A 12232-nucleotide genomic window follows, 5' to 3' on the forward strand; every position below is an offset into this window, starting at 1 on the left:
AAGCACCAGGGCCTTACGGTGAAGGTTTCCTCTAGGCTTCTTGTTCTCGCCCTTCACGTCCGAATAGACAAGGGCTGCCGCCGCCGCCGCCGTCTTCTCAGGATTCGTTTTGCAACCATCCTCGGGTTGAGAGCTAGGGACCGCACGAGGATCGACATTGACGTTGCCATTGACATTGACATCGACGTCTGCAGTGTTGGTCCCGGCGACGGGCTTTGGACGAGGGTAGTAGAAATCAGTTGGGAAGAAGTAGTACTGAAGGCCAGCCATGAAAACTGTGACTTAGGGGACGGCAGGATTTTGTGTGCTGTGTGGGATGTTTTTAGGCTTTTTAGAGGCGGAGGAGGAAGAGTTTATAGGGACGAGACGAGCGAATACGTGACTTGGCTTCCACGTTCGTACGTCAATTTGGGGGCGTCGTTTTTGTTAAACTACGATAAAAGATTGTGGGCGCGTTTGCGTTTTGACTTGTCATGTAGGGGTTTCTATATGAAGTTAAAATTAGGAAAAGGAGTTTCCTATTTTGAAATTACTTCCTCGCCCCCATGCCTTGCTTCGCAAACTAGAAGTTTCCGGTTCGAAGAGATGACGTGTCGTGACATACTTGACCATCTCTTCGGGTTCGTTCCGATAAAATATGAATCAGTCATTAGATCATGTGGGTTCAAATTTAAGGGTTTTGATGCATTAGGCTCGTATAAAGTCGGTATCTTTTTTTTTTTATAATTAATTTCCATATTTGCTTGATGCTGATTTCTTGAAAAACTGTATGAATAGATAATAAATATTTTCTGGGGACATTAAAGTTAGAATTGGTTAATTATAAATCTTCACAGATTAATAATTGCAATATTTAAATATTCTGTCACGCCTAAATGTCACTTTTGATGGGCCATGGCCCAAGTAACGTATGCCATCGCAGTTCAAACCCATAGTTCTTAAGTTTTTCATCGTGTCTACTGGGCCCAATAGCTTGAAATTGTGCCGATCACTAGATTTGTAGCTGTAACTTTGATGAAAGATCTCAAGAAGAAATTAGAAAGGAACTAAAAGAACACAAATTGAGTTTAGATCGGTTTTCAATTCTGGCCCAAATAATTTTTTTTTTGTCTCATAAAAAGGTACAAACTTTAAATCGTGCTGAAATTCTGATCCAACCAACGTTTTTTTTTGTCTCATAAATAAACATCAAATTTAGCTCGGATCTCAATCACTGGTCCAAACTTTTTGTTGTCTAAACGAAAGTATCAACTTTTAGTTGGTACCCAAATCGGGACCACATCAGTTTTCATCCAATAATGCCGTTAAAGCTTCCATGTGTCAATTCACTAATACTTGACGGGGGCCAAAGTTGGGTACCAATTGAGATTTTGTGTTTTTTCACGAGACAAAAAACGTTCAGGCTAAAATTGAGATACGAACTAAAGGTGATTTTTTTAACAAGACAAAAAAATTTGAGCTTGAATTATGATAAAAGATAAAATTGATTTTTTTTATGAGGGGAAAAAAATTTGGGACCAAAATTGAAAATTGAAAATTGAGTTAGAGTTGGTGCTTTTTAAAAGAATTGGATTGTAAATTTTCTCAAGTAGTAGGCACATAATGTGGAATAGGATGGGGCAAAAAGGGCCGTCTTATTTTCAATACAAGCACATCAATGAATTAAACAAGGTCTTTGTATCTAAATTATCACATCTTTTTAAAAGTATGGGGTTATTAATCTCAGTCCCTATATGACTAAATTCACTCCATTTTCACTGTATTGACAAAATCGGGTCTTGATGATTTCTACATTCCCCCGACCGGTTCTTCAATTCAGTTAGTTTCCAGATTATAATTGTCCTTCAAAGTTTATACTCATTGTAGTTTAGAAAATCAAATGTAGCAGCTTCTTCTTCCTCCCTTTTTTTTTCCCAACCCCCCCTTTTTTTTTTCACTTATTTTTAAAAACTCTTTTTTTTTTGGTAATTTTTTTTTTTTATAATTAGTCCCAAATATAACTTTTCATTTACTATGTCAAAGAATTTACTATTTTTTTTTTAACCGTCGATGAGACACTTATGCACAAAGCTTGTAAAACGGCATAGGAGTATGAGAAGTATACCGAAAATAACGACATGAAAACGATATGCGTATCGAGGCACCTTGATTTTTTTCTTTTCCATAAATAGTCCATGAATGATGTTACCTTTTGGCAATTCAAACTAAATGAAAAGACAATTAACAAGGAAAGAGTTTAGTGGCTATATGCACGCAATAAAATAAAAGTTTATAATTACTTGACTTTGTTAAAAGGTTATTTTTGTGCAAACTTTTTTAAATTTCACTTTGACTATCGGTCCATATGTTCAACGATGTCGAAAAGAATTGGTATTAAAAAACCATACAGAGGTTAAATCTAATAATGAACCCAAAAAAAAAAAAAAATTAATGCTTCAGACAGAGAGCATTTAAAGATTTCGTCGTTGTGTGGTGCAGATCCGGGAAGAACCTGACCCCTAAAACGAGAGAGACGCAGATCAGGACACCGTTTTCTTATTATTCAAGAGTGGTTTCTGGTGGTGTTCATTGACATAACAGAGAAACGAAGGATAAATATGTCGTATATATATAATTTTGGGGTTTTGGGTGACACAAAAAATTATTAATAGTATAACATTTCACAGTGGGTATAATTTAAGGATTTTGGTGACTTTTTATCTTATTTCTACAAAAAAAAATGATATTTTTAATTATGGCAACTAGTGTTGCGCATGAAAATACTTCAGAAATTGTATTTCTTTGTCAGAAGCTCATTTGATAGAAAAATGTGTTTGATAAAAACCTAATTAAAGTAAAAAAACCTTTGGTAAAAAATTGACTTCTTGTAAGATTTTTCACATTTGGTAAGATTTTTCACTTTTGATTGGATTTTTTGAGAAGTAAAAAATTTTAATTTCTCGACTCCAGAATCACTTCTTGGACCACACCCGCCTCTACCGACCACCATTGCTAATGATATTTTGTTAATAATGCTTCAAAAGTAGAAATTTTCAACCGTTATCAAACGAATTTTTTTGATCAGAAGTCAATGTGGAGTAGAAGTAGAAAAATTAACTTTTAGTTTAGGGGAGAAGTCTGATCAGAAGTTGGTTTCTCATGAAGAAGTGTTGCCATGCACGCCCTAGGTTCCATATGAAGTCAGAAAAAAATAGACAAAAATAAGAAAAGCGAATAAATTTAGAATCCATCGCTTTAAAGCCTTTCAATTGAACCATAAAGGGCAATTTTTTTTTTTTATCTTTCTAGCGAAATTCGGGTGAATCTATTTGTATAGGGAGTGAAAAAGGCACTTCCCTTTTCGTATATCGCGGCGGCGTACAAAAACACATATACGATCCGTACAGAACTCGAAAATACACAAAAGTCTCCCTCAACGATCGCTTTCGCCCCACTTTTATCATCGGAAAAGTTCGCAGAGATTCCGAACGAGAGAGGCCGAAAGATTCCGACTGCGACTCCACCCAATTTTTATTTCTTGCCTTGCCTTGTCTACAGTTATGCTCTGCGTGTCTCGTCGAGTTTCTTTTTTAGGCGGAAACTTTCGGACTCTCCACATCGTCATAATCAGCGTACCATGCCATGAATAGAAACCTCCCAGATTTAACCTCTTTTTGACTCGTAGCACGCGACAAAGAAGTGTCCTTTTCCCTTTTTTTAATCTCTTTTTCCCGCTTTCGCCACCCTTTTGGATTGGATTGAATCGTCGGGATGATGGGGGAGGAGCTTTGAGTTTTTTTTTTTTGTCGACTTCCATCAATCCAAAGTCGTCGACCCATGACTTGCTGATTCGACTCTACGTCACTCCCACGATGTTTATCTCTTCTTCGCCGATCCCGAGATTCTGCATCCTTCCTCACCGATTCCAATCCCCATCCCCATCGCTCTCCGGTCTGCCGCTTCGCATTTTGCGAACTGTTGCATAGCCTTGAAGGGTGATTTGGATTCTTGCGCCAGATCGGTTCGATGGCTGGTTGCATTTGGATTGCAGAGTGCGTTCTTTTGGATGTTGGGTCCTGAGATTTCGAGCATTGGGAGGGCAGATCGGCTCGTAACTCTGTTCTGTTTGGGCTTTGAACGAACTTGCAAAGTTCGTTCCTTTCTGTTATGAGTTCCTCTGACGTACACAAAAATGCTTATTGATATTGCCGTTTGCTTACTGTCTAAGTGTCGTCTTAGGTTGCGGTTTGATTAGTTGGTGATTATAGGTCAGGTTGAAATCCAATTTTGTTGCTTGGTTCCGGCTTTGGTCTCATTAAGATTATGTAAGAAGCGTTAGTTCACTAATTTTTGCTGTTATAGGTTTTTCCGCCACTTCTGTAAGAAAAGACATCTATTTCTCAGGAAAGCTGCCAGCTTTTCCTGCACAAACGGAGCCATTTTGGGGTTTTAGGTTGCATCAGATGCATTTGGAGAATTACGAAACTATTCCTTGTTCTGTTCATTTGGCAATATTAGTTTGACATATCTGGAAATTGAGGATTTATAGTTTATGCATTAAGGCATGGATATAAGCAATGAGGCAAGCGTCGATCGGTTCTCGATTGGCCCTTCAACAATCATGGGGCGAACAATTGCTTTTAGGATCCTATTCTGTAAATCCCTGTCCCATCTGCAACATGAAATATTGCGTATACTTTTGGCTTACTTATATAGGATGAGAGCCTTGGTGGCTCCTGTGTTTTCTTGGTTGCATCCGAGAAATCCGCAAGGGATCCTAGCGATGGTGACTATTGTTGCTTTCTTGTTGAAACGGTACACCAATGTAAAAGCCAGGGCCGAAATGGCCTACCGGAGGAAATTTTGGAGGAATATGATGAGAACTGCGCTGACCTACGAGGAGTGGGCTCATGCTGCAAAGATGCTCGACAAGGAGACGTTAAGGATGAATGATTGTGCCCTTTACGATGAAGAACTGGTGAGGAATACGCTTCAAGTGCTCCACCAGCGTCGCCAGGAGGGATCTCTGCGAGATATCATCTTTTGCATGAGAGCCGATCTAGTGAGAAATCTCGGCAACATGTGCAATTCCGAGCTTCACAAAGGCAGGCTTCAAGTGCCGAAGCTCATAAAGGACTACATTGACGAGGTGTCGACACAGTTAAGAATGGTGTGTCAATCAGACTCTGAAGAGCTCTCTTTGGAAGAGAAGCTTGCTTTCATGCACGAAACTAGGCATGCCTTTGGCAGGACGGCTCTGCTTTTGAGTGGAGGAGCTTCCCTCGGAGCATTTCACATCGGCGTGGTGAAAACGTTGGTGGAGCACAAGCTTTTACCTAGAATAATTGCAGGCTCCAGTGTTGGATCCATCGTGTGTGCCGTCGTCGCGACAAGGTCTTGGCCTGAGCTCCAGAGTTTCTTTGAGGACTCTTTGCACTCGTTGCAGTTCTTCGATCAATTAGGTGGCATTTTTACAGTTGTGAGAAGGGTCATGACACAAGGAGCTGTTCATGAGATCAGACATTTGCAGTGGATGTTGAGGCACCTCACCAGTAATCTTACGTTTCAAGAAGCCTATGACATGACTGGACGAGTTCTTGGGATAACAGTGTGCTCGCCAAGGAAGCACGAGCCCCCTAGATGTCTCAATTACTTGACTTCGCCTCATGTGGTGATATGGAGCGCAGTGACCGCCTCTTGTGCCTTCCCTGGTCTTTTTGAAGCTCAGGAACTAATGGCAAAGGATCGGAGTGGAGAAATTGTTCCATACCATCCGCCATTCAATTTGGAACCAGAGGAGGGGTCAGGCCCATCTATGCGTCGGTGGAGGGATGGTAGCTTGGAGATTGATTTGCCCATGATGCAGCTGAAGGAGCTGTTCAATGTCAATCATTTCATTGTCAGTCAGGCAAACCCTCATATTGCACCATTTTTAAGGCTCAAGGACTTTGTTAGAGCTTATGGAGGAAACTTTGCTGCCAAGGTATGCATCAGTGGGCTGCAACATGCATCCTGTGGTGTTCTTATCTGAACTCCTCTTCTCGACTTGGATCACAGTGCTTGTGTTATTTGTTACTAGAGTTGCTTGTGCACATTATATGTTCTTCTTCTTTTTCCGACCATTATCAGGGGACACTCTTCATCTGATTTTCCCTCTTGGGGCACACCGACATACGCATACCCCATCCTCTTGTGGACACATGAGTTTAGTTTTCGGTCGGCAGATTACCATTCTCTAAAAGGCGGCACACCAATTCCAAATGTTTTGAGTGACATGTTCAGCTTGTGTCGTTAATGTTTATTAGAGCCACAAACATGCAAGTTCAAAAGGTCATGTTTTGTTGTAAAAAATCTACAGCTTCACTTGTTTTACTAAAAATAATCTGTGCTTCAGCTTCTAACAATCAAGACCTTTTGAGCTTGAGCATGTCTTCTCAGCCTGACTTGATGCGTTCATGTTTGCTTATACATGTTGTCTGTCCTTCAGTTCCTAAGATGAAAATGATATGCTATGGTTGGTTGTGCAGCTTGCTCACCTTGCTGAGATGGAGGTAAAACATAGATGCAACCAAGTACTAGAACTTGGTTTTCCTTTGGGAGGAATAGCCCAGCTGTTTGCTCAAGATTGGGAGGGCGATGTCACTGTTGTTGTGCCTGCAACACTTGCTCAGGTATACGCGTGCTGTTGGTATTGTCAAGTTCCTGCATTCTGAGCATAAGCTCTTCAAGTGTTTGGACATTCTAACCAGCTGTGACACCGTACTGTTGCATAGTGATACGCATCGTTGATTCTGATTGAAGTATTACATATTTTTAGCTATAACGGTTGGTAACTGTGGTTGCTCATTCTTATACCTCTCCTTATGGGCAGTACTCAAAGCTACTGCAAAATCCATCTCTTGTGGAGCTGCAAAAGGCGGTCAATCAGGGGAGGAGGTGCACTTGGGAGAAGCTCTCGGCCATAAAAGCCAATTGTGGCATTGAACTTGCTCTCGATGAATGCGTTGCGGTCCTAAACCACATGCGCAGACTCAAAAGAAGCGCCGAGAGAGCAGCAGCCGCTTCTTCTCACGGTATAGCCAACACGGTCAGGTTCCATGCTTCTAGGAGGATCCCTTCATGGAATTGCCTTGCTCGAGAAAACTCAACTGGATCCCTTGAGGAAGACCTCCTCAACGACATGGCTTCCTCCTTACATCCTCAGGGAAGTGGTGCATCAGGAGGATTGTCGGGCAGAAACTTATGGGCACACAGGCATGACGAAAGCGATAGTGAATCGGAGAACGTCGATTTGAATTCATGGACGAGATCAGGTGGCCCATTGATGAGGACTGCGTCGGCAAATAAGTTCATCGATTTCGTCCAGAATTTGGACATTGAAGTCGAACTGAAGATGTTGCCTAGTCCAAATTCTACCAATGCTCAGATGGGAAGAGACTCACTTTTCCACACCTCGAGGGTGATTACACCAGACCGGAGTTCAGAGGGCATGGAGTTTGACCAGAGGGAGCTAGGGACCAGAAACAGCTCGAGCATAACAGTCAATGAAGGCGATCTTTTACAGGCAGAAAGGATTTCTGATGGGTTCGTGCTCAATGTTGTGCGAAGAGAGGATCTGGCATCGCCAAATAGAAGTGGGGACTGCAGCTGCGAAGTCCCCGAATGCTTGCAACTGGATTCGCCAGAGAAGGAGATGGATGTGAGTTCGGCATCCGAATCTGGCGATGATACAACGAACGTTGAAAGTAGCTCAAATCTAACTACTCTAGATGCCAATGCTGATTCTCATTACAGAAATGAACAGATCCCTGCAGATGGTGCCTCTTCATAACCTCAATGAGTGGACTCTCAATCATCTTTCCCGTTAGCTAATGCTGCCTACCAATCAAAGCCAGCTTGAATAGTCAAGGTTGCATAGGAATTTCCCTCATGCTGTTTTTGGCATCAGGGTGAGTCAAGTTGCATAATCGGCGGCGCTACCTCCAGTCGAAAAGCCAGTAGCTCCGAATTTAAGTTTCTGTTCTTGAATTAGAAATTGCTCATTCTCTCTTGCTTATGAGATTGATTGTTGATGATCAGGAATTTTAAGTGGTATGCACGTTTGGTCATTTTGATTCAAGTCATTCAATATCTCTCTAATCTAGCTTTAGAATCATCTGCTGTCATGTTTAGGACTTCATGCTCATATCGAGAGAGGTAAAGGTGATGCACCCGGGTTGTAAATATGAGAGTTCATCACAATGATGTTACCCGAAGCGAGCCAGCATTTTGCTGATAAGGTGGGTGAAAGGGGTTCCATGTGAAATGAAGGCACATTTGACTACATTTTTTGATTGTTTTTTTTTGTATATTTTATGATCTAATTGTAGGCTGCGATGCAGAAATACAAAGCGTGTGGACAGAACATTTCGCGCGGCACGTCTAATCTGCAGAAGATTAAACAGGTAAATGATCATCCTACCTTTTCACATACAATGACCGGTGCTGCTTCAACCTTTAGTGTGCAAGTAGCTGAGAATTAAGCCACCAATCAGTAATCTCAGCTTCACAAGTTGGAGGCTCTGGTAAGTGAATGTGCCCACTTGGATCATTTTTTTCAAAACTATCATCATTTTGGAATCGTGTGATGGCTAAGTAATCGTCGCCTAATGCGCGTGATGCATACATGTATGTGCATCCTGTCTCTACGTTTACCTGTACCCGGGTGCCAGTGGGATACGTCGCAGAGAGCATTGCATAGCGAACGACCCATCAATACATAATCTTCGAGGTGTATAAAGTTACCGCTACAGATACGAATGCCGTCGTATACAATCAGCTTTCAGATTCATGCACGGGCGGGACCCCCCCCTCCTTTTTTTTTTCTACTGTGTGGTTCGATTGCAATGAAGGGTGGTCCTCCATAGTGAGCCCCATTTGCAAATTCACAGACCCATAGACAAACAGCTTTTCTGTGGGGGGAATGTCCAAACACCCCACATTTGGAAGTGCACAGTGGCTCAAGCAACATCCCCATCTTTCACCAGAATCTGAAAAAGACCCATGAAATGGAGCGGATGCCAATCGGTCAATCAATCACGCCATCTCCTTTTTCAATTGAAAACTGATTAAAATGGTCCATTTGCTGCACTAAGCAGGACCATGGGCTGTCTGAGCTTTCATCGGGGATCGTCGAGATGATATCATGCTTATCTAAAACTCCTTCTAACCCACGAAATCAATCACACGATAACATTAATCGAGTTATTTATCGGACTTTAGATCCTTATAGGTCTCGGATGGTATGATGGTTTACACGTTATTGGACTCTACTGCGCGTCCCGGGCATGCTTAGTCAAATTGAGAATTCGATAGATTAGACTTTGGGTTGACTTCCTGGAGCTCTAGCGAACACAATCTCGACTTTTAGTCAAATTAAGAGTTCCAACACGGCAAGCTAGAGCTAGAACTAGATAAGAGATGAGCCTATGGGCATGTGCCATCTACTCCATGTCGATACTTGTCAAGCGAGGTGTGTACTGAGAAGTTGAGCAGAAAGTATCGATTAAAGGCGTGGATTGGTTGAAGGCATGATCCGAGTCACGCAGCACGCTCACCATCGACCGACGTGATTTAGAAATCGCGAGCGAGACTTTAGGTCGACCCGGTGAATGCATTTCCCTCCTTTCGAGCTTGGGACTTTTGTGGGTTTTATTCCAAATTAATTTTTTTTAAAAAATATTTTAAAAAATATTTTTTAAAAATAAATATTTACAAATTTGGGCCTCCCTCCCGGGTTGGAGGGAGCGGGGGGGGCCCTGTCATCCTGGCAAGGCTCGTATCCCGCCTTGTTTTTTTTTTTTTTTAATTATTGATACTTATAATAATTATTTTATTTGTAATTTTTTTTCTTGTGAAGCTTATCTTTATAACATAATTAGCAATAATTAATGTATATTAATATATATAATTAATAAATAATTTTGTAATTATGTAATTAATTAAAAATATTCATAAAATAAAATTGGTAAGATATATGAAAAAAAATGAGATTTTCATAATATATTTATCTATTGGACGAGTAGAAATCCAACCGTAAGGCGAAATAGTAATATGTCAAGAACCGGGGGATCGGGTCGACGACATCGGATCGGGCTCAAATTCGGTCAGCCGAAGCAAAACGGCCTCCTAATCAATATTCACCTAGTTGGCGGTGATGAACGATGGAATTTTGCGATTTAGGATTGTTTAGATGGGTTTTCCTATTTTTTTAGTGTTTTCGGGATTTATTAATGGCAGTTTTGTAATTTTGGATTTTGACATTTAAAATCCTACTAGGGCTAGGTTTAGGGTTAACACCCTATAAAAGGTTCTATTATCACATTTTTGAGGACGATGATTATTATTGAATTTTGAGATTTTCTCTTTAAACAGGGATTTGTTTGTTATTTTCACTGAATGCTGCATCAATATATAGCGTCTAGGCACGACATATTTTCACAAGATATGACTTCGTCATTTACATGTCTTACTCATCCGGATTCTCATCCTCCTCTTCGGTGCAATACTAGACTTGCCAAACAACGGAGATGACCTGCTTGCGGAACATGAGGTCATATAAGAGGACGACATCATTAATAGATGTAATTGCGGTTGACGATTGTTATATATTATGAAAATCTTATTTTTTTTCATATATCTTACCAATTTTATTTTATGAATATTTTTAATTAATTACATAATTACAACATTATTTATTAATTATAGATCTTAATAAATGTTTACATTAATTATTGCTAATTATGTTATAAAGATAAGCTTCACAAGAAAAAAATTATAAATAAAATAAATATTATAAGTATCAATAATTAAAAAAATACGAAATTAAAAAAAAAAAAAAAAGGCCCAAGATGGGCCTTGCTGGCAACCCAACCGCCGAGCGGGCCTCGCTCGGCACCTCAACCGCAGAGCGAGGCCCAAATTTGTAAATATTTATTTTTAAAAAATAATTTTGTAAATATTTTAAAAAAAAATTAATTTGGAAAAAGACCTTGTCCATCCTCCTAACATTTTCTGTTGCATCTCACTAAATTGATGAGAATAATAACACTTGCATAGTTTCTTGAAAGCGCTTACTTACACTTAGACCTATCAAAATGGGTCATGAATCCATTTCTTAACTTATATACAATGAGATAAATTATTATATGGATCAGTTATATTTAATAAGTGAGTCATAAATGAGTTCAAACATGATATGAGTGACAAATGAGTCATTAATGTGTGTGCATTCTCACCTCAGTTTGGATATGATTTTTTTTTTTTTCAAATTTGATCGGATGTGAAGGTACTTTAGGCATATGGATCGAGGTGGAGGAGAAAGTTTTCAAATGTCTGTGGGCCGAACCTTTTCGGCGGGGCGGCTCTTGTCGGGCGACACAAAGAGAAAACGCCCAAATCGGGTGAACGGCTCCGTTTTTCTCTCTCTCTCTCTCTCTGTAACGTGCCGGGGCAAGCGACACTGTTCGGAATGTGTGCGCTTTGGACGGTAATATCAAAACTACTCCTTTGTCTCTTTGCTCTTTGCTTTCCATTTTCAACGATTCTGGAAGGACAACCTTTTCTCTTGTTGTTTTAACAAGTAAAATCTTGTCGTTACTTTAGGGACGTAAAGTAGTAGTTAATTAGGGCAAATTAATTAGCAGATAATTTGTTCAAATCCAAGTATAATAATTCAAAAAAAGGTTTCGGGAGAAAGAATGCATGTGTAGTGGGGTCGTTTTTATATTAGGGCACGCCTTTCGTCCAGCCTTTGATTGAAGAAGATCTATAATATTTGTTATATGGTAGGTTCTTTTTCGAAAAAAGAAAAGAAAGGAAATTACATTAAAGTTCGCTCTTTATCCGATTGCAGAGGGAAAATTGTCCAAAAAACTCTTTAACTTGTTGCACGTTCGCGAATTTAGTCATAAATATTTTTACGTTTTGCCAATTGAGTCAATTCGTCTAATTTTTACTTGAAAATTGTTGACGTAGACGCCGGTAGTCCTATGTGGCACGGCCGATGTTCTCGCCCAAATTTGGGCAAGGTTAGCCTCGCCTAGACTATCACGCTTGCCAATGAGGCTAGCCTCCCCCGAATTCGGGCAAGGTGGCCCCGCCCATGGCAGCGAGGCTTGCGATGTCAACGTCGCCGGCCCTCGCCTCCGGCTGGTCACCAAAATTTGCCGATCGACTAGAGGAAGAAGGGAGGAAAAAAAAAAAGAACGAGAAA

General features: G+C 40.4%; 1 protein-coding gene across 3 annotated transcripts; it reads left to right on the forward strand.

Moving 5' to 3' along the window:
* The first annotated feature begins 3721 nt into the window (after nucleotides 1-3721).
* On the forward strand, nucleotides 3722-8091 carry LOC115731374 (triacylglycerol lipase SDP1-like). Of its 3 annotated transcripts, XM_048271897.1 has the most exons (5): nucleotides 3722-4090; nucleotides 4219-4276; nucleotides 4342-5962; nucleotides 6507-6650; nucleotides 6851-8091. In XM_048271897.1, the coding sequence occupies exons 3-5, from the start codon at nucleotides 4544-4546 to the stop codon at nucleotides 7808-7810; spliced, it is 2523 nt and encodes an 840-aa protein (XP_048127854.1). In that variant the 5' UTR covers nucleotides 3722-4090; nucleotides 4219-4276; nucleotides 4342-4543; the 3' UTR covers nucleotides 7811-8091. The 3 variants fall into 3 exon arrangements, with proteins under 3 accessions (XP_048127854.1, XP_030517898.2, XP_048127855.1); XM_030662038.2 differs by having other exon boundaries at nucleotides 3722-4276; XM_048271898.1 differs by lacking the exon at nucleotides 4219-4276 and having other exon boundaries at nucleotides 3723-4090; nucleotides 4812-5962.
* The last annotated feature ends 4141 nt before the right edge of the window (nucleotides 8092-12232 follow it).

Source organism: Rhodamnia argentea, chromosome 10 (assembly GCF_020921035.1).
Source record: "Rhodamnia argentea isolate NSW1041297 chromosome 10, ASM2092103v1, whole genome shotgun sequence".
NCBI lineage: Eukaryota > Viridiplantae > Streptophyta > Magnoliopsida > Myrtales > Myrtaceae > Rhodamnia > Rhodamnia argentea.